At 41.4% G+C, this 25,387-nt stretch overlaps 1 protein-coding gene across 2 annotated transcripts in view; it reads left to right on the top strand.

The window, feature by feature from the left end:
• SND1 (staphylococcal nuclease and tudor domain containing 1) overlaps window positions 1-25,387 on the top strand; it is a 684,058-nt gene that overhangs the window by 337,274 nt on the left and 321,397 nt on the right. For both annotated transcript variants that reach the window (XM_075857566.1, XM_075857565.1), the window contains exon 14: window positions 18,877-18,949. In XM_075857566.1, the coding sequence (XP_075713681.1) occupies window positions 18,877-18,949 (73 nt within the window). The remainder of the gene's footprint in view (window positions 1-18,876; window positions 18,950-25,387) is intronic.

Below are 25,387 nucleotides of genomic sequence, written 5' to 3'. Positions count from 1 at the left end.
GTAGGACTATGCAACACAGCGTTTTTTAAAAGGCGAGTATATAGCGGACTGTTTTACTATTTTAGTCTTGCTGCAAGTGGAAGCTCTGCCCCTCCGCCTCGTCACTTCCTGGTCCGCCATCGTTCTGTCCCCGCTTCCCCATGGAACTGCTGTTTTGTACTGAACAAATGATACAGCACGTGTGGGGAAGCAGGGACTCCTAGTACATAGCCACACCTCCCTGTAGATACCTCTCCGCTGTAGGTAGCACCCCCTTGCAGATCGCACCACCCCACTTATAGATTGCGCCGCTGTAGATAGCACCCCCCTTGCCGATCGCACCACCTCCCCCTCTTGTACCTTGCAGATCGCAACACAGAGGTTAAAAGTCGTGAAGTTACGTACAATATTTATAGCAATATATGTTAGTTATTTATATAAAGAAAATGCATTCAATTATTTCTTGATATTACTGTTAAATAAAAAGGAAAAAAATAAGAAACTCGAGATTCAAATCGAAAATCGCCCAAAGTGTTGAAAGAAATCTAAATTACATTTTTTGGCAAAATCCCACAGCCCTACTTTTAGCCTATCATGACGTAGATATACATCATGATAGGGGGAAGAAGTATGGAGCAGATTTATGGGCTGAACCCGCCTGTATACGTGCAGGTATCATGGTTGTCTTGGCAGCCTGGGGGCCTAATAAGGGCCTCCAGGTCTGCTAACTTGGTCCTCGTATTAAGCCCTATAGGAGGACATGAAAAGCACAATACACTGCAATAGGTGGGTATTGCAGTGTATGCATGATCAAGTCCCCTAAGAGACTAAAAATATAAAAAAAATTGTTTTCAGTAAAAAATATGAAGTTTTTCCCCAAATGGAATGTCATAATTGGTATTGCTGCATACGTAAAAGAGTCTGAACTACTACAATAAAACATTATTTAACCCGCAGGGTGAATTCCATATAAAACTAAGTAACAGAATTGCTTTTTTGTCACCTTGCTTCTTCCAAAAATTGAAAAAATGATCAAAAGGTCAATTGTACCCTAAAATGGCACCAGCTACAGCTCGCCTTGCAAAAAACAAGCCCTCAGAGCCTCACGGATGGAAAAATAAAAAAGGTATAGTTCTCAGAATATGGCAACACGAAACAATTTTTTTTAAACAAATTGTTTTTACTTTGTAAAAGTAGTGAATAAAAAAAATAAAAAATAAAAATATCTAAATTTGCCATAATCTTACTGACCGAATGAAAGTGTAGTTTTTACCGCGTGGTGAATATCGTACAAACGAAACCCAAAAAGCAATGGAGGAATTGCTGTTTTTATCTATTCCATCCCACAAAGAATTGTTTTTCAGGAGTTTTTTCAGTACACTATATGGTACATTAAACCGCTCCATGAAAAACTACAACAGGCCTTCATGCGGCTATTTTGATGGAAAAATAAAAAAAGGTATGGCTCTTGGAAGATATAGGCCCTATTAGAACAGCTGGGGTTCCCGTAACTGGCCACTTTCATCACTGGTGCTACCCCAGGGAAGCTCCAGTGATGCAGGGTCTTTGCGGTTGGGGGTTTCTCTATGTGGATCCCACAGACCTGACGTTGTCTTACATCATAGAGACAGGGTGTGCGGACAGTGCGGTCATTGCTGCAGTTGGGAAACTCCAGTGTAACTTTCCATGTATGGTGTATGTATAATGGTATCCGTTTAACGGATAAGTCTTTAACAGGGTAATGAGAGTTCATGACGGATCCATAAAACGGATACCATTATAGCCTATGGGTGACGGATGTCACTGTTAGGCATCAGTTGCAGCCTGAATTTAATGTATTTTTTTTTCCTCACGTATTCGTTAAATTTAACAAAAAACATGATGTGTATCGGGTGGTAAGGGGGTAAAATAAAACTTCCTTACAAAATACTTTAATATGGAAATAAATTTAAAATAAAACGGATTGGTAGCTGTACCTACTCATACTATAAAATGAACATGATTTTTATCCTTCTCTATAAACGAAGCCTAAACAAGGGCACAATGACCGAAAAGTAAAGATTGATAGTCTCTGTTTGAGGGCTTGTTTTTGCAAGGGGAGGTATAGTTTTTAATTTTACCCTTTTGGGATACCTTTTTAAATCTTTTTTACTTACATTATTTTGTGGAGGCAAGGTGACCAAGAAAACAGGAATTATGGAGTTTTCTACCGGCGCTTACTGTGCGGGATGAATAACAATATATTGTAATAGTTCGGACTCTTACATACGCAGCAATACCAATTATTTATTTTCCCATTTTCTTTGTAAAATTACATAAAAAAATAAAATGGTTTTCTTTTTAGTTTGTTTACATTTTTTTTGTACATTTTTAAAAACTTTATTTAACTTTTTTTTAATTAAACTCCCACATGGGGACTTGATACATAATGGTTCAATACTCATCTATTGTACTTTTAACAGCCTTCTATTAAGCCCTGCCTTAATGGGAGTACTAACATGGCAGACCAAGGGGCCTTTAGTAGGCCACCATGACAATGCATCAGCAATGGTGTCGTGATGGGATGACCGAGGGCCCCGCTATGGTCTAGTGGCTTAGATGCCGGGGTAGCTATCGACTGCAGCATCTACGCATTTAAAAGGCTTAGATCAGAGTTAATTCCAATCCCAGTCGTTGGAGCAAGGTGTCAACTCTAATATACAGGTGACACCACACTGCTTATGGAGCGGGATCCGCTCCTGATCGCGCTCCACACTATTCTCTACTTTTTATTATGTGAGTTTCTGAAGAGGAGCATTGGCTGCATCAAGGGGATGCTGGTCATTTGTTATTTGCTGTAAGACTTTATTATTCTAGGCTGCAGAGACTTTTAAATAAATATTATCACGGTATAGTACGTATCCGTACGTTTTGATATATATATTTATCAATGTGTATATAAGAGACTCTGTCACCACATTATAAGTGCCCCATCTCCTACATAAGGAGATTGGCGCTATAATGTAGGTGACAGCAGTGCTTTTTATTTAATAAAACGATCTGTTTTCACCACTTTATTAGCGATTTTAGATTTATGCTAATGAGTTGCTTAATGCCCAAGTTGGCGTGTTTTTACTTTAGACCAAGTGGGAGTTGTACAGAGGAGTGTATGACGCTGACCAATCAGCATCATGCACTCCTCTCCATTCCTTTACTCAGCGCATAGGGATCCTGCTAGATCCTTATGTGCTGTCTTATACTAACACATTAACAATACTGAAGTGTTTAGACAGTGAATAGACATTCCACGGGATGTCTATTCGCAATCTCTGCACTTCGTTACTCTGTCTGTGGTAGTTACAGCAGAGGAAGCGTAATCTCGCGAGATTACGCAGTAAATGACAGGTTACAGCGAGAGTACGCTTTGCCCTGCATTAACTACCACAGACAGACAGGAAAAAAACTAACAAAAAGTAGATGATCCAGCGCAGTAAATTTAAAACAGAATGTAGTTCCAATTTTATTTGGATGATTTAAAACAAGGTCATTCCCGAATGCAAAGGTAGAGATATAGATAGGTGCCTACGCGTTTCAGACGTACGCCACGTCCTTCCTCATGGCTTTTTTGCAAAATATCCGGATTGGTCAGCGTCATACACTCCTCTGTACAATGCCCACTTGGTCTAAAGTAAAAATACGCCCACTTGGGCATTAAGCAACTCATTAGCATAAATCTAAAATCGCTAATAAAGTGGTGAAAACAGATTGTTTTATTAAATAAAAAGCACTGCTGTCACCTACATTACAGCGCCAATCTTCTTATGTAGGAGATAGGGCACTTATAATGTGGTGATAGTCTCTTTAAGTATACCAAGACTATGCATGGTACAATAAATCAAGATATTAACATTACCGAACCTATCCTAGTACCCACCCACCCACGTACCTAAATACACACACAAAATACAAAACACTCACATAAAATAGAACACACTCACTCATTATTACTTATGTGAGCCTCCCCCACCTGGCTCCAACTGTCCCTGTATCTAAGGGGTTAATACAATAATGAGCTGTACGGAAAAGGAGTGATAGCTGAAAAGGGCAAGGGGGGATTGTAGTTGCAGTTGTATGGCAGTGAAGGGGTTAAGAGTTGCTGTAGTGCAGGGTTATGGTAGGATAGGGTAAGTACAGGGGTTAAGCTGTTGGGGAGGGATGCAGCAGCTTGTAGCTAAGGCAGGGTAGAAAAGGGTTAATTTATCTAGCAGCCTGGCTACTGCTGAGCACTGGGAGGAGAGGGTTACAGACAGAATGATACTTAGGGGTTTTACACACTTAAGGAGGCTCTGTCACCAGATTTTGCATCCCCTATCTGCTATTGCAGCAGATAGGCGCTGCAATGTAGATTACAGTAACGTTTTTATTTTTAAAAAACGAGCATTTTTGGCCAAGTTATGACCATTTTTGTAATTATGCAAATGAGGCTTGCAAAAGTCCAAGTGGGTGTGTTTAAAAGTAAAAGTCCAAGTGGGTGTGTATTATGTGCGTACATCGGGGCGTTTTTAATACTTTTACTAGCTGGGCGCTGTGAAGAGAAGTAACATCCTCTTCTCTTCAGAACGCCCAGCTTGTGACAGTGCAGATCTGTGACGTCACTCACAGGTCCTGCATCGTGACGGCCACATCGGCACCAGAGGCTACAGCTGATTCTGCAGCAGCATCAGCGTTTGCAGGTAAGATCGACTTACCTGCAAACGCTGATGCTGCTGCAGAATCAGCTGTAGCCTCTGGTGCCGATGTGGCCGTCACGATGCAGGACCTGTGAGTGACGTCACAGATCTGCACTGCCAGAAGCTGGGCGTTCTGAAGAGAAGAGGATGTTACTTCTCATCAGAGCGCCCAGCTAGTGAAAGTATTAAAAACGCCCCGATGTACGCACATAATACACGCCCACTTGGACTTGTACTTTTAAACACACCCACTTGGACTTTTGCAAGCCTCATTTGCATAACTACAAAAATGGTCATAACTTGGCCAAAAACGCTCGTTTTTTTAAAATAAAAACGTTACTGTAATCTACATTGCAGCGCCTATCTGCTGCAATAGCAGATAGGGGTTGCAAAATCTGGTGACAGAGCCTCTTTAACTGAATTGCTGCAGAAAATTTATACAGCAATTCCGCAGAAACTAGAAGGATTTCAGCTGCGGAAAAACCACACCATTTTCTTCGTTTTTTACTGCAAAAAATGTGTGCGTATTTTGCGGCGTTTTTTTCAATGTTGGAAGATGGTGACATCTCCTGAAAAACGTAGCAATTCAGTCCACTTGCCGCAGCAGTAATCGACATGCTGCGGTACGAAAAATTGGCACCGCAGGTCAATTTCTGGTCTAATTTTACGCAGCGTGTGGATGAGATTTGTTAAATCTCATCTACATTGCGGCTACTGTATTCTCCGTATTTTCAGTCCGCAATTCCTGACAGCGGAATTGCTGCTTTTTTCCCCCAAGTGTGGACAAGCCCTAAGGCTGGGTTCACATGGAGTTTTTTGCATGGCGGAAAATCTGCCTCAAAATTCAGTTTGGAAGTTTAAGCAGATTTTCCCCTGCCTGCACGCCGTTTTTCGTGGTGTTTTTCGCCTGCGGCCATTGAGCGCCGCGGGCATAAACCGCCGCAAAATATGCTTTCTCTGTCTCCCATTGATGTCAATGGGAGGTCAGAGGCGTAAACGCCCGAAGATAGGGCATGTCCCTTCTTTCTCCCGCGAGACAGGCAGGACCCGTGGACACTGAACCCTTCAGTCTCGTGGACCTGACCGATACAGGTCTCAGTGCTAGATATGGCTGTTCTGTGTACAAATACAAAGCAACTATCTCAAAAAGTATAAATAATTTGTAATAAAAAGTATTTGGAAAACGTAACCAATGTCACTGACTGTTTTTTTTTAGTGTTTTTTTTTAAATAAAAATGTCTATTTCACAGGTGTACATAGCCTTCAAGCCCTGTGGATGCACTCCTGTATGACATCACTATGCCAAACTCATGAAAATACAGGGCGGCAGGTGGTGGGAACATCCTGCGAAGTAATAATATATCCATTTGTCATGTAGATAGATATAAATACATAAAACCCTTCCTTTTACACGTTTCCCTATTTAAAACACTTGCCTCTGTGGAGTTCAGCGTGTTCTGGAGACATACAGTATGGACATGAACATTTTTAGTCTTTGAAAGGTCTTTTCCTTTCAAGTATGTAAAGTAGACCGGATTCCATTTAGTGTTTTTGAGCTCCCGGAATTGTTTTTCACTTATTGGTGCCATTGAAAGGTATCCTATGAAGGTTAACTTGGATTTACTTTGGCGATTACATTTAGATTCACCACTTTGTTGTATCAAATATAAAGAAGCTTTATCAGATGCCAAATCTCTTGTATAATTGAAATCCTGTGTCATATCCCAGCAAGTGGGTCAAATAGATACAGAAAGTCTTCATTTATGTGATCCGTTTTTCCTTTACTGGGATCATGCCCATGTTGGCAGATGCTTTTCATAAACATTAAGGCTTTATATGGATTTGGTTGCTTTGTACAGGACACAATGTTTTTCACTTGCAGCATCATGACCTTGGCCTGAAGAGGTTGGTGGTAGTACCACATTCCGTGTACCAGTTTAGCTAAGTTACCAAGCTTTAGTCTTCAGAATGAATAATCTTGCTTTTATCCTTGTCAGTAGTCCGTTTCTGCACAATAGCACAGCAGATGTTTCAGCCGCTCTCCATAGACTGTATTTCCCGCTGAACATGATGGAAGAAGCGCCGCTTACTTCTACTTTCTCTGGTTCTATGCTCTTTTAGAGGCATCTGTGGTTGCTGTGGAGATGCCAGAATTGGCAGGAAAGCATAGAGCTGCTTTGGAAAGGAAGTCTTTATGAAAGTGAAATGCAAGAATGAAAAAAAAAAAATCCACATATTTAGCCTGTGGAGTCTTTGTTGGCTCAAATAAAATCTGGACAGCTAACTCTGCTGCTGTAATCCGGAAGTTAAAGCTGCTCATTTTTAAAATAGGAAGACATTGTCACCCAGAGCTATAAATAAGATGTGTCTAAGATGCGGCACACCCCATATGAATGCACCCAGCGGCCTATCGGAGTGCATTTATTTGTGTCCCGGCTTTTAATGCTGCACATTCATCATCTTTGGAGGCTGATAAAAGTTGCTGCTCTAATCTGCGCTTCAGTTATTGATGAACGGCAGAATAATTTTAGGAGTCAGTCTTTTTGTTTAGATGCTGAAGGGCATAAGGCATTGATGTGTTTCCTTAATTCCAGGCAATTTTGCAAATTGTTTTAGACACATAGCAGAAGCAAGGTGGTATGCTTTGTCATAAGTATTTGATTTATGCCCTTTGCAAAGTGAATATTTTTCTTTTTGATGAGAGATGTGAAGTGCACTGCTTCATAACAGGTCTTTCACTACATTCTCCTTCCTTTTCTATTTTTGCAGATGTGCTGCTTAATCATGTAATCACTATCTGGATTTTTTTTTTATTTTAATTTTTTTTATGAGTTCATTAAACCACATTGAACTACCAATTTATTTTGCAGTTACAAGACAGGCAGGCTGCCACTTCAGGGTGGCTGGCAAGTACCACATGGTATCCTGGCTTCTAAACACGATAGCCTATTTAAAAAAAACTAATTGCATATGTTATGCCTCTCATACTAGTTCAACATTTATAGTTAATTTTACAGAGGCGCTAATCTTTGGTGTCATTTGCTGCCTGGGATGTCTGTACAGGAAATAACTCCCCCTACTGGTTGGAGGCCTAGATCACCGGCATTCTGCCTCTTGTACATAACGTTTTTGCCCAGCATACCATAATGATAGGTCAATTGGCTTGTTAATCTTGTGTGTCTGAGATTGGGAAATTAAATTGTGATGTGAATTGTGACAGCCACTTTACAGCAATGCGTACTATGTCCGCGCTATATTGGCTACAGAATAAAATGCATTAATGTATCTTATCTCTTCAAAGTCGGGTTCCAACAGTTATCATTGATAAAAATGTAAACATGTAAGGTGTATCTTCGTACTCTGATTATTGAATGATAAAAACTAAGTAAGGCTCTGTTCTCATCAGGTTTTGGAGCATTTTATCAGGTATATGTTGGGAGGATTCCCTACATATAGCACCAATGGAAGGCTCCAATGGTATCCCACTGTAGAGGCATACGCTTGGATACATTTCTAATATAGTGGGATACAGCAAAGAGGAGTGACCCTCGATCTTCTTCTTTTACCCTGGGCAGCTTCAGGGACGTAGCTGTCCATATACAATATAGACAGCTTAAATCATTGGAGCTTATCCTCCAGTGACCTAACTAGCCACCTCTAACCTCAGTTTGGGCTCCTCCTGCCTCAGTCCTCATCACCAGCCAAGAGCCTGCAGGGTAATGAAGAAGAGGCAGTCCGCAGTCTCCCCCCATATCACGGTACCCAGATAAAAGCTCCAAGGATGAAGCATAGAAGAGTGCCCTGCCTGATGTCTTCTCGCCAGCGACCAATGCCTTTAAAGGCCCCATTTACCCACCCCTCCTGGTCTTCGGTTCTGCAGCCAGAGAGCTCCCGATCCTTTTCTGCCGCAGAAGCACCTTTGATGTCCATGTATTGACAGTGACATCACTGGAGCTCCCTGAGGGATCCAGTGGCATCTGTCACCAAAGGCTATGAAGTTGTGGTTTTTTACATTACTCCTTGGGACGGAATAGCATAGTCTACTACCCTTATTACATCCTCCTTTTTTTCGGCCTGTGTCTGGCAATGGAAGGGTATGGACACGTTTAGCGTATACGTAGAAGCTTTCCCGTTGTACAGGATTTAAACATAGCCTAAAATTGTACATCAAAGTGAAATCCAACATTAGCTTCTTTGCTGCAGGACACCGTTGTATGCTCTAAGATATTTGTGCATTTGTGTGTACAATTATGACTAGGGGACAGATTTACTAAGGCTGACGTTAATAAATTCCACTCTAGGAGTTTGAGGATTGTTTGGGAGAGGAGCATATATTTTCTCATTCCACCTCCTTGGCTTTGCCATTTTTTTTTGCTAAAAGAAACAAAGGGTATACCTACTTTAAACACTCAAATAAAGCAGCCATTAAAGTGTCCCCCCAGTTATTCTATGGCACCTGAACTAACATCGGGCGCGGAAAGATACTCCTGCATGTTGGGCGGTACAGTTGATGTGACTGAGTATCGTGCATGGGTTCAATTAGTTAGAATTGGACTTGGAAAATGTGCACATCCTCTTTTTGAAACTACAATATTCCCTATTCCTTGCAGTTTTGTTGCAGATTTGCCAAAGTCTATGTATGCTTTATTTTTGGGCATCACATAGCACAAGGTCAGTGGTTACAACAATTCTCTCTAAACTCAATAGCTTCGTGCTATTTGCATGTTATAGACCTAATTCAAAGAGTTAGAGCCTTGTTAATAAAACCCTTCTAGTAAGTTATTTGATCTGTAATGAACTGTGTTGTTAAGAAGGATAAAACTGATTTCCTAAATCATTATGTTGTTATTGACACTTGTGAAGTGAAGAATGTCTGCAGGGAAGGCCTAAACCTTTTACCTATTGGGTCATTGAGTCACGTATGAGCTGGGTATGAATAGAGACTCAGCGTGACCACTGTTCTTCCCCCAGCCTCATTGGCCATTAAAGCCAGCATAGCACAGAGGGTGGGGGGCTCTAGACAGTTGGATTGTTTCATCCTTGATGGAAAGGGCTGTGTACAATAGATTAAGGGACAACAGGTGGTATAGGACTTGAGTGAACACAGGCTATTTTTAAAGCATTGTGCTGTGTGGTAAGCTACTCAGACCTGCAACCTGCAAAAACCTACGTAAATTGTTGCTCTGCTTAGCTCCTTGCATCCCAACTTATTCCCTGATTCTTTAACATGAACGTTCCTACCCATGCATTTTCTATTCCCACATTCGCATATGATCTTCCCTTTCACTTGCTATATTATATGTATGGTTATTGCTTTCCAGTGAATGGCAAATGGGTGTTAATGTCAGCTCGGTAACGCTTGCTAATTTGTTTCCCCCGTCTAATTGACCAGTCGTACTTGCGCTGCTTCCCTTGGAGAGCCATGCGCTTTACACCTGAGAGAATTTTTCCCATTAACTCCACAGTACAAGCTTCATACTTTGCATTTAAAATCCCCTCCATGTGATTGAGCGGTCATAGGAATTAAAGAAAAGAAGGCATTATTAGTTTCGATGTGTAAAATTGTACCACACAATAAAACTGTTCTCTGCAGGAGGTGGAAGGGGGGACTTTTTCTTTTAGAAATGGATGCAAATGCTGATGTAAGACTATGTAGCTCTCTGCTTACACAGTATGAACATGCTTGGTATGCGGTCTTCTCCCCACTCTCTCTGTTTCCAGCTGCTATGGCAGACTGCGAGAATTGTGTGGCATGCCGACATTTAGCAGGATTTGCATATTCACTGATGGGCTCATCATTTAAATACCAGATATATCTGTAAACAGTGTGCAAGGAATCTTGGAGAGCATCTTATTGTACTGTAATGGATTAATGAATCTTTTATGACGGTAATAGTGACCTTATTAGATGGACTGACTGCGCTATTCTCTCCAGGATGTGACGGAATCTGCAACTGAGGCTCCTAATGGAACCTCCGACGCAGATGTGAACATTAGGCTGTATTCACACTTGCATCTTCGTTTCCATTAATAACAGAAACCAAGATACATTGCCGGATGCCAACAGTGCCTGACGGACCCCTTTGACTTGCAATGTAGTCTATTGGGAAAGGGCCTGTTCTCATCATTGCTAGCTTCCGTTCCTCTGTTCCGTTCAACTTTTCCATCAGAGGAACAGATGAATGGAAAGCCAAACTAAAACAATCGCTTCCATTTGTATTACGATTGATTTCAATAGTATTTTTTTTTTCTCTTTCAGTTGGTACCCGTTTGCCTCCGTTTCACTAAGTTTACCATTTTTTTCATGGAAACTATAGCGTAGTCGACTATGCTATTGTTTCCGTCATAAAAAAACAGAAACCCAGTGGAATGGAGGCAAGCTGATAGCAACTGAAAGAGAAAAAATAACAATTAAATCAATGGTAATGAAACCAGATTCTATGGTTTCCGTTTGGCTTTCTGTTCATCTGTTCCTGACGGAAAAGTTGAACGAAACAGATGAACGGAAGCCAGCGCAGATGGGAAAAGGCCCTTAGAGGGTGCTGTCCGCCGTTGTGATGGTACTGCATGGAGACTTTGACGGCTGTATGACCAGGGCCTTACGTGTCTGCTAGAGGATTTCTTCTACCAAAGTAGTGTTTTCGCTAATGTTTAGATAAAGGCTATATACACCTTTCAAAATGTTTTTTGTGTTGTTGTTTTTTCATAATAAAAATGTGTCTCCGTGTGTTTGGTGCTTTATTACTTTTTATGAAAAATGATTTTAACTTTTTGAGATACAGCTGCTTTGTATCCTGTATGCAGAGCAGCTGTATCTAGCGTGAGACCTGAATCCGTCAGGTGAGAGGGATTGACGGGTTCAGTGTCAGCGGGTCAGACACGTGGGATCCACTTGTTATCAGAGACACGCAGGACCCGCTGACAGATACAGGTTATTTTTTACTGTGCGATCTATTTATTTATTTATTTATTTTTTGAAACATTTTATTGAACATTTACAAAAGCAAAGTATGACATTGCCCATACTTTGAAAAAAGTACACAATCATACAGAAAGTAACAGTTGCAGTTTGTCAAGTAGTTACAGTTTAATCCGTACATGATTTCCAAGAAACATTCCCAGCTGTTGAAATAGAAATTATAATTACTGCACTTTATGAAAGATTTGTATATATTCTTTGCAACAGTTTAGATAATTTCCATGGAATATTACATTAGTAACTATGGAACCAATAAGTGAATTTTTGGGACACTATAAATACAACGTATTTGGTTGCATTTGTCAAACAGCTCTGAGGAAATCCCGTTCAGGGATGAAACGCGCCAGCTGACTTAATCAAACAGGGCGGGTAGTGACGTCTAACCCCTGCCTCGCAAATCCCTGTCTAATGTTGGAAAAAGGATACCATACGTTTTGGAACTTACCAGGTTGCCGGCCTGTGCTCTTGCCCTTTCGGATCTTGCATTTTCCGGCGTACGATGTGGAGTGCCTAGGCACATTGAAAAGGAAAGCATCATTTGACGTGACGGTGGAAGTTTGGAGGCTTTAAAGGAGGTATATGGCCATACAAATTGGTACTCACCTGGTGAAGGCCCTCTATTCCACCTGTCGGGCTGGTTGCCTCTCCGCACAGTTCCCTGGTGCTTGCTGGATGTTTGGAGGTAAAACCTGTATGAGCAATAAAAGTTGGGCTTGCCGAATATAAAAAATCTAGAAAAAAACATCCCTCTTCAAGTTTAAAGATCGGGAAGGCTACATATTGACCCATGGGTCTATGAATAGACTGCTAGCCACTATAGATCCTTACAAAATCAAGGATCTGATTATCGAAATGGAGGGGAAAAAAAACCAGCTGTAAAATCTGTCTCCTTAATATATACGAGGGCTATCTTCCTGTGACGAGAACTATATCATATAAAAAGATTCTCTTCAAAAAAATTATTACCAACTACTTGGAATAGGAACTTTGGCCACTCTTAGGATAAAAAATATATATTGTCAAAAACCGCAAGTGTGAACACAACTCAGCGGTTTTACTGAATTTCTTTTCTTAAAAAAATCTTAAGAAATATATATATATATATATATATATATATATATATATATAATGAATGCTATTTATCCCTTAGGGGACTTGGTCTATGTATAGAAGTTCCAATTGTATGTTATCTTTTCCTGGCCAGGAGATTTTCTTTTAAATTTTGTGTATGTATATATATTTATACTTCCGATGATATCTGGAGTGCCTAGTTATATTTCTGGAATCATTTTGTTTCTTTTTCTTTTTTCCTTTTTGTTTTTCATAAATCCTTATCCGAAATGGCACCGTGCTATATTTTCATTGCATTTTTGGGTTTTCATACGAAGTATGGTTTAGTAATAACCACATCTTGTTCTATATAAATTCCTCACGGTCTATTCGCAATAATGCAAACCTAATAAGAACTGTAAACAGTGAATATTACAACTTGGCAGACATTCTACAGGTTGTTCGATAATCCTATACCTTATCACATCTCACAACTTTGAGCTACATGTCTCCAACTAACTTCTTGGCATTACGACCTTCTGCTTGCCTAAAGTCCCTTTTAAGATCTTCTGTACCATTTAGTATGTTGAAATCCTGCCACCACATCCCCAATGTCGGAATCAGACAATTGCATTAGAAATGGCTTCCATCATTTGAAAAAGCCTGCTGTTTTTTGTTATTTGTGTGTTACTGTGTCAATCTTATCGGGAGTACAGACAAACCTTTAACCCCTTAAGGACGCAGCCTTGTTTTGGCCTTAAGGCTCAGAGCCCATTTTTCAAATCGGACATATTTCACTCTATGTGGTAATAACGTCGGAATGCTTAAGCTTAAACCTATCCAAGCGATTCTGAGATTGTTTTCTTGTGACACATTGGGCTTTATGTTAGTGGTAAAATTTGGACGATATATTCCGTGTTTATTGAACAATGGCAAAATTTAGAGAAAATATATAAAAAAAATAGAATTTTTCATCATTTAAATGCATCTGCTTATAAAACAGACGGTTATACCATCCAAAATAGTTACTAGTTCACATTTCCCATATGTCTACTTTAGTTTGGCATCGTTTTTTGAACATTCTTTTATTTTTCTTGGACGTTACAAGGCTTAGAACATAAACAGCAATTTCTCATATTTTTAAGAAAATTTCAAGCCTTTTTTTTTTTTAAGGTACCTGTTCAGTTCCGAAGTGGCTTTGAGGGGCCTATGTATTAGACACCCCCATAAAACACCCCATTTTGAAAACTAGACCCCCCAAAGTATTCAAAACCGCATTTAGACAGTTTATTTAACCCTTCAGGCATTTCACAGAAATTAAAGCAAAGTAGAGGTGAAATTTGCAAATTTAATTTTTCTTGCTGAATTTCAATTGTGTTCAATTTTTTTCTGTATCACAGAAGGTTTTACCAGAGAAATACTACTAAATATGTATTGTCCAGATTCTGCAGTTTTTAGAAATGTCCCACATGTGTCTCTAGTGCACTCGTGGACTAAAACACAAGCCCCAGAAGCAAAGAAGGACCTAGTACATTTTGAGGCCTCTTTTTTATTAGAATATATTTTAGGCAGCATGCCAGGTTTGAAGAGGTGTTGAGGTGCCAAAACAGTAGGAATCCCACATAAGTGACCCCATTTTGGAAACTACACCCCTCAAGGAATTCATTTATGGTGGTTGTTACCATTTTGACCCCACAGTTTTTACACAGCAGGTATTTGAACTGGGCTGTGAAATTAAAAAAATGAAATTTTTTTCCAATAAGATGTCATTTTTGATAAAAATTTCTTATTTTCACAGGCAACAAAATACCCCATTTTGTTGCCCAATTTCTCCTGAGTGCAGCAATACCCCATTTGTGGCGATAAACTGCCGTTTGGACCCATGGGTGGCCTCAGAAGGGAAGGAGCGCTGTGTGTTCTTTGGAATGCAGATTTTGCTGGATTGGTTTTCGGGTGCCATGTCGCATTTGCAGAGCCCCAGAGGTATCAAAGCAATGGAAACCCACCAGCAGTGACCCCATTTTGGAAACTACACCCCTCAAGGAATTCATTTATTTGTGTTGTGACCATTTTGACCCCATAGTTTTTTCACAGAAATTTTGAATAGGGCTGGGAATTTAAACAAAATTAATTATTTCCAATAATATGTAGTTTTGGCTGAAAATTTCTTATTTTCACAAGAAATAAAATACCCCATTGTGTTGCCCAATTTGTCCTGAGTGCGGCAATGCCCAATTTGTGGTGATAAACTGACGTTTGGGCCCATGGGAGGGCTCAGAAGGAAGGACCACCATTTGGCCTACTGGGGATTTTCTGGTGCGGTCATGTATGCAGAAGTCACTGAGGTACCAGTACAGTTGAAACCCCCAAGAAGTGACCCCGTTTTAAAAACTACACCCCTTAAGGCATTCATCTAGAGGTGGTGTGAGCATTTTTACCGGAGACATACACCCCATAAACTGTAATGTGGGTTCTCCTGGGTACGACAATACCCTGCACGTGGCTGTTATCAGCTGCCTGGGCACACAGAAGGGCCCAGAGGGGAAAGACGAGGGGGGATAAGCTGTGCGGAGTGCATCAGGGTAAGTAAAACTGGGTAGATTAAAAATCAAGGGATGTATGATACATTTTGAAGCACTCTTTCATACGGAGCCTAAGTTTTTCGGGACACGTGTGACATTGATATATTGTGTCCTTCCTTATCCCCCTCTTATAGCGGACTTTGTACCTCTTTTGACTTTTTCCTTTCTTGCCAGTTTGGGGAACTTCTCCTGGAAAGTGTTGCCCTGGTACGATGCGTGTGGCCTCGCTTCCAGAAGTAGTGGGTGCCCCCCTTCTTGGTCCCTAAAAATTAGTTTCTTGATAACCACCTCTTGAAATTCCAGGAAAGTTCCCCTCTGGCCTGTACATCGACGTAGCACGTACGCATTGTACAATGCCATCTGTATGATGTGCACGGCCAGCTTCTTATACCACACCGCATGTCGCTGTAGGGCTTCAGTACTTGATCTGACAAGTCCACCCCTCCCATGTACCTGTTGTAGTCCAGGATGCAGTCTGGTTTGGGGGTCTCTGTACTGGTACCTTGTACAGGTTCATGGGTACTGGTGTGGCATCTCTCTTGTCCATGTACTTGATACACAATATGTTGCTGCTAGATTGTGCCCTGCTCTCACCCGTTCTGAGTGTTTGCCCAAGCAGAGTCTTAGGGAGGCCTCTCAGATTTCTTCTAGCAGTGCCGCATGCCGCAGGACTTCTGGAAGTGAGGCACTTGAAGAGTGGGATGCTGGTATAAAAATTATCCAGGTAGAGGTGGTAACCCTGGTCCAGCAGTGGGTGCACCTAATCCCACACAATTTTTGCATTAACTCCCAGTAAGGGGGGCATTCTGGGGGCTGAATACTGGTGTCCTTCCCTTCATATATCCTAAATTTGTAGGTATACTCTGATGCACTCTCGCACAGCTTATACATCTTCACGCCATACCTTGCCCTCTTACCCGGCAGGTACTGGCAGAATTGAAGCCTCCGTTTAAAATGTACCAAGGACGCATCAATAGAAATACACGTCTCGGTGGTGAATGCTTGGGAAAACCAGGCACTGAAACGGTCTAATAGGGTCTCCGTTTATACAAACTCTCAAAACTGGGGTCGTCTTGGAGTAGGCAATGCTCATTAGGAGAAGCGATGTATTGCCTCATTTTTATTTTTTTTTAGGTTCCAGTTCAGTTCTGAAGTTGCTTTGAGGAGCCTATATATTAGACACCCCCATCAAACACCCCATTTTAGAAACTAGACCCCTCAAAGTATTCACAACAGCATTTAGAAAGTTTATGATCTCTTTAGGTGTTTCACAGGAATTTAGAGCAAAGTAGAGGTGAAATTTACATATTTATTCTCGTCAGAAAATCCTTTTTATACCATTTTTTTTCTATAACACAAAAGGTTTTACCAGAGAAACGCAAATTAATACGTATTGCCCAGATTCAGGAGTTTTGAGAAATATCCCACATTTGGCCCTAGTGCGCTAATGGACTGAAGCACCGGCCTCCGAAGCAAAGGAGCACCTAGTGGATTTTGAGGCCTCTTTTTTAGTAGGCACCATGTCCGGTTTGAAGAGGTCTTGGGGTGCCAAAACAGTGGAAACCCCCCAAAAGTGACACGGTTTTGGAAACTAGACACCTTGAGGAATTCATTGTAGTTTTCTTGGGGTGCATGCGGCTTTTTGATCAGTTTTTATTCTATTTTTAGGTGGTGTGGTGACTAAAAAACAGCAATTCTACTATTGTTTTTTTATCCTATTTTTTTTTTACAGCGTTCACCGTGCGCTATAATTGACATATTCACTTTATTCTGCGGGGCGATACGATTACGGCGATACCAGATGTTTATAGTTTTTTTCATGTCTTATGGCGTTTGCACAATAAAATACGTTTTGTAAAAAATCATTCACTTTTTGTTACCTTACTCTAAGCGCCAGAACTTTTTCATTTTTCCATCAATAAAGCCGTGCGAGGACTTATTTTTTGCGTAACAAACTGTAGTTTCGATCAGCACCATTTTTAGGTACATGCGACTTTTTGATCTCGTTTTATTCCATTTTTTGGGAGGTGAAGTGACCAAACAATTGTGATTGTGGTACGGTTTATTATTATTTTCTTTTACGGCGCTCACCGTGCGGGATAAATAACGAAATAATTTTGTAGTTCAGGCTGTTACGGACGCGGCGATACCAATTATGTATAGTTTATTTGTTTGTTTATATATTTTTATTAATAATAAAGGACTGATAAGGGAAAAAGGGGGATTTTTACTTTTAATACTTTTAAAACTTTTATTTTATTTTTACACATCTTTTTTTTAACTTTTTTTTAACTTTATTACTTTGTCCCACTAGGGGACTTGAGGGCAGGAGGCCCTGATCGCTATTCTAATACACTGCACTACATGCGTAGTGCAGTGTATTAGAGCTGTCAGCTACTCACTGACAGCAAGCATAGTGGGTCCTGACTTTGTCAGGACCCACTAGGCTTCCGTCGATGGCATAGCCGGACGCCATTGTTTGGTGTCCGGTTGCCATAGTCACCATCGCCGGCCGCTATCCTGTAGCAGGCCGGCGATGGTAGCTTAACCCCTAAAAAGCTGCGATCTCTATTGAACGCGGCTTTTAAGGGGTTAATCAGCGGGGACACAGCGATCGGTACCCGCTGTAGGAGCTGCGGCAGCTGCTGTACGAGACAGCAGCTGTCACAGCTCCTGTATGTGTCGGGAGGACCGCCGAAATGGCCGTTACTCCCGTGACGTACTATTAGGTCATGGAGCGCGAACGATACAGCTACCATGACCTAATAGTACGTCCAGGAGCGGGAAGGGATTAATTGCTGAATTAGTTGTTCTAGTATCGGTACACTGGTGTGCGATCTTTTGATCACTTTTATAATAATAAACTGCAATACTTCTGTATTGCAGTGTATTATGCCTGTTAGTGTAAAACTGTCAGGCAGCTGGCATTTATTAAAGGCAAACCTGGGGGCCTTTGTTAGGCCCCCAGGCTGCCATAGAAATCCTCCCCACCTCTCGATTGTATCGTGGGATACCGATGGGGGGACAGAGGGAGCCCCCTCCCTCTAAAACCAGTCAGATGCGGTGCTCGCTATTTAGCGCCGCATCTGAGGGGTTAAACATGATCAGAGACCACTGCTCGTGGTCTCTGATCGATGCCCTGAAGCCCCAGGCTGTTAGTAACAGCCCGTGCTTCAGGAGCACCCTGCCCGATGCGGGAAAACTTCTTCTGAAGCGCCGACGTGAAAAGGCAGGGCTTTAGAAGAACTACCCCTAACGACCAGCGTAAAAATAACCATACGACGGTCGTTAAGGTGTTAATCTCAGGTAAACCAATATTTGTTTTGCGTGGTAAAGATACTAGCTTGTGAGCCAGAGTCCCAGTTTGGACAGGATGTTAGTGAATACAGGCTGTTTACATCATTAACAAAAATAAAATTATCAGTTGTGAATGCCCACATACAGTATGGATTTGCTTATTTTACTAGGTTTTTTTTTTTTTCTTCATAATGTCTGTTTTCTAATTTAAGTGATATAACGTTTCACTGTTTAGAAATATATTCTCATCCTTTTTCTGTACCCGTTTTTACTTTAACAGAGCCATCAAGAATGCCAAGGGACTTCACAGCAAAAAGGAAATTCCCATACACAGGGTGGCAGACATTTCTGGGGTAAGATTTTTGTGTTCATGTAAACTGATTAAAAAAATAAAAATGTAATTTATAGAGAAAACAATCTAATTGAATGTAGCGTTAGATTGTCTAGGTCCCGTGCTAACGCACTGTTTTTTTTTAAATGTATCTCTACAGTTAGCTTGTTAATCGGAAGACTATATATGTCTGTCGATTGTGGAATGTTTGCAACTTCTACTAGTAAATTGTAGCAAATATTTTATGGTAAAGACAGTGGAGGCTAAAGCCATGTTCATACAGCATATTTGCATCTGTATTTCGGAGCGTAAAGCACGTGTATTAAGCTCCAAAATACACTTGTAAATAGCTACCTTTTGATTTCAATGGGAAATTTGTTGTGTAGTCCATACAAGGCATATTTTTATGCCGCTGAATTAAAAAATGACTCTTTATAAAAAAAAAGTGACCTGTCCCTTCTTGAAGCGTTTTACAAGCTGATTTTTCCCATTGACATCTAAAAAGAAATGCCTCAAAATACATTAAAAAAAAAACAAAAACGTTTGCAAAAACACTTTGAATATCCGCTCTAAACATGTCTGGATTTCAGATGTTGTTTTTTCTTGAAATCAGCCTCACATTTTTTAGCCTGAACGTATGCCGTGGGAACATGGCCGTAAGTGTATATAATGACATTTCACAGTTCTGTCATGTTTTTCTGCCGCGATTTTCGTAATCTAGGCAAAACTGCACCATTTTTGCCTTGATTACAAAAGTTGCGCAGAAATGCATCTAAACGGCAAAATAAATGTCCTGTGTAAATATGTACTTAAATAAGCAGGCACTCCGACTGCCCCATGTATAAGGCCTTATTCACATGGGGTTGTATACACCCTAAGTTTAACGTGTACGGCCTCATTCACATCGCGTTTATGCCATACGTTTAGCATGTACGTCGGAAAGTTCCCACCGAACACTCTAAACATGTCCATAGGGCTCCATTAGCCCGACGGAGACCAAAAGAGTGTCCTTTTGGCCTCCATTGGGCTGGTATACATCAGTATTCCTTTTTTTTTTTTTGAGGGATGGAATAGTATAATAGACTTATGCTATTCCATCCTAAGGGATCCCGCAAAAAGTTTTACTTAACATGGTAGAATGTGACGGATGCCACTATATGGCATCCGTCAAAGGTATACCTTGGGGAGCTTTACCAGGGCCGGAGTCCCCTTGTAGAGCATCAGTTATTGCTCTGCCCCAGGGACTCTGGGACGGAAAGCCCCTGACGTCACTGTCCATATATAGCCAGGTACTTTCAACTACATAGTCTCCGAACAGGGTATCTTAATCGCTCTGGCCGGAACTGAAGAAGCTTCTGACATAAGGAGTGGAATCCCTGGCCAATGTGTTGAAAAGCTTTTAAAATCACAGTTCATATATGAACAGCAACGTCAAGGGCTACCAATTAGTATTGGAGTCCCCGGCCAGAGCACTTGCGATGCTCTGGCCAAGAACTCCAGCATAGCTCCTAATGTCACAGTCCATAAATTGACAGTGACATCAGGAGCTACTTCTGGCACATCGCTTTAGTTAGCGCTTTGCCCGGGGGGTTTCGAGCGAAGTATTCTACTGAATGTCTATCCACTGGGATATGCCGCTACCTTCCGTTGGTGGTACACAGTCAGGACTCCTCCCGACGTATACTATCGACTTAAAGAGGCTTTGTCACCAGATTATCAAATCCCTATCTCCTATTGAATGTGATGGGCGCTGCAATGTAGAGAACAGCAAAGTTTTTTTTTAAAAACGATCATTTTTGCCCAAGTTATGAGCAATTTTATATTTATGCAAATGAGCTTTTCAATGGACAACTGGGCGTGTTTTCTCGTATTTTCAACTGGGCGTGTATTGTGTTTTTACCAAATGGGCGTTGTGAATAGAAGTGTATGACGCTGACAAATCAGCATCATGCACTTCTCATCGTTCCCACCCAGCTTCTTTCACAGCAGACACAGCGTGACGTCACCCACAGATCCTTCAACCTTGTCGTCGGACAAAGAAGATACATCGGCTCCAGGCATTCAAAAGGTTAATATGCTCGTCTCTAGGGAGTTTGCTATGCTTACCTGCACATGGTGATGCTGCTGCAAATTCAACTGTACTCTGACGCCTGGAGCGGATGTGTCTTCTCTCTTCCGATGCCAAGGTTGAAGGACCTGTGGGTGACGTCACGCTGTGTCTTCAGTGAAAGAAGCTGGCTGGCTGGGAATGATGATGTCGCCCACAGGTCCTTCAACCTTGGCGTCGGAAGAGAGAAGACACATCAGCACCAGGCGTCAGAGTACAGTGCAGTGTATGTTCAGGTAAGCATAGCAAACTCCCTAGAGACGAGCATATTAACCTTTTGGATGCCTGGAGCCGATGTATCTTCTTTGTTCGACGACAAGGTTGAAGGACCTGTGGGTGACGTCACGCTGTGTCTGCTGTGAAAGAAACTGGGTGGGAACGATGAGAAGTGAATGATGCTGATTTGTCAGCGTCATACACTTCTATTCACAACGCCCAGTTGGTAAAAACACAATACACGCCCAGCTGGTAAAAACACAATACACGCCCAGTTGGAAATACGAGAAAACACGCCCAGTTGTCCATTGAAAAGCTCATTTGCATAAATTGCTCATAACTTGGGCAAAAATTATCGTTTTTAAAAATAAAAAAAAACTTTGCTGTTATCTACATTGCAGCGCCGATCACATGCAATAGGAGATAGGGATTTGATAATCTGGTGACAGAGCCTCTTTAAGGAAAAACTATGTTACTTAGGCCTAAGTGAAATTTGGTGGTGCTGTACGATGCTCCAACACTCCAGAAAAGCACTTTCTGCGACACTAATAGGAGAGCTGCTTACTGATGGGACTCGCACCATGATGCAGTGCTTGAACATAATTTTCATAAGCGCTGTGCATCTGATAGAAGCCCTCTATGAAAGCGTCTACAATGTCACAACAGTGATGCTTTAAGGTCCACCATTTTCTTGACCATGTTGTGATATTAGAAGCTCTTTGTGATTTATTCTCATCAGTCGTCTATTATACCATTCAGACTGCAGGAAAGGTCAGTGTATAGACTGCTAAGGGAAGTCCCTCTTGCAGTATTGCAAATTATTGGTTTTCTGTTTTATCCAAGGGGAATTTGAATGCAATTGCAGCTCAAGCATTTCCCTAATGTGTTCTATAAAATACCACCTTTGTGAGCCTATGCTTTAATTGTAGCTTGTGTTTTCTCCTTTTCCTATGCCCAAAATGCGCTTTGTGTAATAAATCTCACGCTGGCACAGCTTGCCATCATATCCAATTTACTAATCATTTAGTGATTCCTGTGTGATGGCCATTTCCCAGACTGTTTTCATTCCCATCAACCTGCTGTGCGCTGAGACTCTGATATGCAGCTGCCCTCACTGTTAATTGCATAGTTAGATTTGGGAATCCGTACGGGCTGACAGTGTTGTAACATGTTTTAGAAGCTCTTACAGTTGATCATGCCTTGAAAATTATAGCCTAGGTTAAAACACTGTGGGGGGAATTCAAGAACCTATTTACACCAAATTTCTGGCATTAAAAAGTCACAATTTATGGCACACGTCGTATTTCAATGTTTTGCGACTTTTTGCCATTTTACGCCACTGTCGCTTTTTAAGTGTTTTATATTTATATATATATATATATATATATATATATATATATGGGCGGGGCTTAGCGCAAGGATGCGGGTCCATCCACAACCTGGCAAATGTTCTATAGTATACACTAGAAATTGTTGTCAATTATAGTCGGAATATACGCCAGTCCATGGCTGGTGTAGATTTCACTTTCTGGCGATGGACAGCACAAGATGCCACAAAATTAATAATGTGTGTGCCTCCTAAAGGGGAACACTTTGGGGGACTTTCAGTCCCTCATTCTCCTCGTCGCTGTGGGTCCCAGTAGTCAGACCCTCAGCGATCACACATTTTGTGGGAAAACCCCTTTAATAAGTCAAATCTTACTCTTGCAGGTTTTAGACTAGGTCCAATCAGACAATGCGGTTGAGGCGCGGTTAAAACTGCATTGAAAAACCACATTAGAAAACCGCATGTGTTTTTACAGCGATTTAGTGCGTTATTCAATGTGCTTGCATTTTTTTACCTCCATTTTATCGAAAAAACATACGAAATCGTGGTAGAGATGCATGCTGTTTTTGGATTTGATTTTTCAATGCAGATTTAACCTCACCACAAGCGCAACATCTGGATGGACCTTTAGGCCAGGATCACACGCGCAGTTTTTGTGACAGGCTCCGTTTTTTTAGTCAACGCCAGTAGTGGATCCAAAAGGAATGAAAGTTTAAAAAAAAAAAAAAAAAAGGACTGAGGCATTGCCCTTCTTTTGTGTCCACTACTGTGTTTGGCTAAAGAAAACCGTTCTCAATTCCCTGTGTGTGATCTTGACCTAAGGCCTCATGCACGCGAACGTAAAAACGCCCATAATCACGGCCCGTAATTACGGGCCCATAGACTTCTATTGGCCACGGGTACCTCCCCGTATACGGGAAGGTGCCCGGGCCGTTGAAAAATATAGAACATGTCCTATTTCAGGCCGTAATTACGGCACAGGCAGGCCCATAGAAGTCTATGGGGCTCCCGTAATTACGGGTGACTACGTGTGTGCACCCATAACTACGGGAGCGTTGCTAGGCAACGTCGGTGTATAGTCACTGTCCAGGGTGCTGAAAGTGTTAAACGATCGGCAGTAACTCTTTCAGCACCAGGGACAGTGGCTACCGATTACAATATAGATAAAGCTGTAAAAAAAAAAAAGACGTTCATACTTACCTAGAATTCCCTGCTTCTTCCTCCAGTCCAGGCCTCCTGGGATGACGTTACAGCCCATGTGACCGCTGCAGCCAATCACAGGCTGCAGTGGTCACATAGACTGCTGCGTCATCCAGGGAGGTCAGACTGGATGTCAAGAGAGGGACTCGTCACCAAGACAACGGCCGGGGAAGTATGAATTTCTTTTACTTTTATTACGGAAAGGGCTGTCCCTTCTCTCTATCCTGCACTGATAGAGAGAAGGGCTGCCAATTACTGCAGTGTAATTTTGCAGCGAAAACGTGCCCATAAATCCGGGTGGAATACTGGTGACACCGGACCCGTATTTACGGGGGACAAAAATACGTTTGTGTGCATGGGGCCTAGACTGGCGTAGGAATCACCAGTAAATCTGCAGCTGTAAAGTTACAGCCTGATTAAATCCGTGTATAACTTTAGTATTTAACATTTCAGGAAATAACTGAAACTGTCAAAATGGTTTCGGATTTTGATGTGAGTTCAAAATGAAAAGCCATGTGCAGATTTGAAATAGTTTTTTGTTTTTCTTAATTATTTTGCTTTCGTGCCTTGCATGGTTTTTGAGCTTTGAAGGGATTCTCCCTTCTGGAAACTGTTTCTTAGAATAACCCTCACCTCCCCTCTGTAACCAGCAGATTGATAAAAGTCTGATCTGTGGCGATCGGCTACTTGCCGGGAGAAGGTCCATGCAGCCAAACCGCCCATTCAAATGAAGTCTAAGGACTCATTCACACAAGCGTGAATCTCGTCCGTGAGCTGTGCATTGAAACAACGCACAGCATGTGACCGGCTATTCACACATGCGTGAGTTTTCATGCAGTGAGTATCCATTGTGTGAAACTCATTGCATGTCCTATATTGGTGTATTTCACGCATATAGCCGCCCCTTGAAGTCAATGGGTGCATGATAACAGGGACAGGACACAGACGACATCCGTGTGCTGTCCGTGTTTAACGCATCAAATACATTGAAAAGTAGAGAAATAAATTTTTTTTTTTTTTTTTGCACGGACGTGAAAAATGCATGCCACACGCAAAGTGGGCTGTCCATGTTTTATGCATCTATTCCATTGAAAAAAAAAAAAGAAAGGGCTTATGAGTGCGTGAAAAACGCATGCCACACGCAAAGCACACGGACAGATTTTTTTTGTGTGCGTTTTTTACGTGTGTAAAATCTGTCACGCTCGTGTAAATGTAGCCTAAGCCAGCGACCCTCTTCTCTGGCTTCTAGAAGGAGTCCTAGGGACAGATTTATCAAGAGTCTAAAAGAAAGTCTTTGTTACTCATAGCAGTCATTTAAATTGAAACTTTCATTTCACCAGAACAGTTTAAGAAATTATAATTGAGTTTGATTGTTTGCTTTGGGCATTAGACAGTGTTTCTTTTAGCCTGTTTTGATGAATGGGTCCCAGTGTGTAGACCCCCCCCCCCCTCTATATATCCTCTTTACAACTCCTTTACATTTTCTCCCAGTTCACACTAAAGTTATAATTTGTGCTGTTTTTTCTTGGAATCTGTATGTTTATCTGCACACTGCAGACATTCATTACACACATTGAAATCAATGGACTTTCTGTGTAATGATAGGTCCT

Source organism: Rhinoderma darwinii, chromosome 3, assembly GCF_050947455.1.
Source record: "Rhinoderma darwinii isolate aRhiDar2 chromosome 3, aRhiDar2.hap1, whole genome shotgun sequence".
NCBI classification, from domain to species: Eukaryota; Metazoa; Chordata; class Amphibia; order Anura; family Rhinodermatidae; genus Rhinoderma; species Rhinoderma darwinii.
Note: the sequence above shows the minus strand (reverse complement) of the source record. Positions and strands in the feature narration are given on the sequence as shown.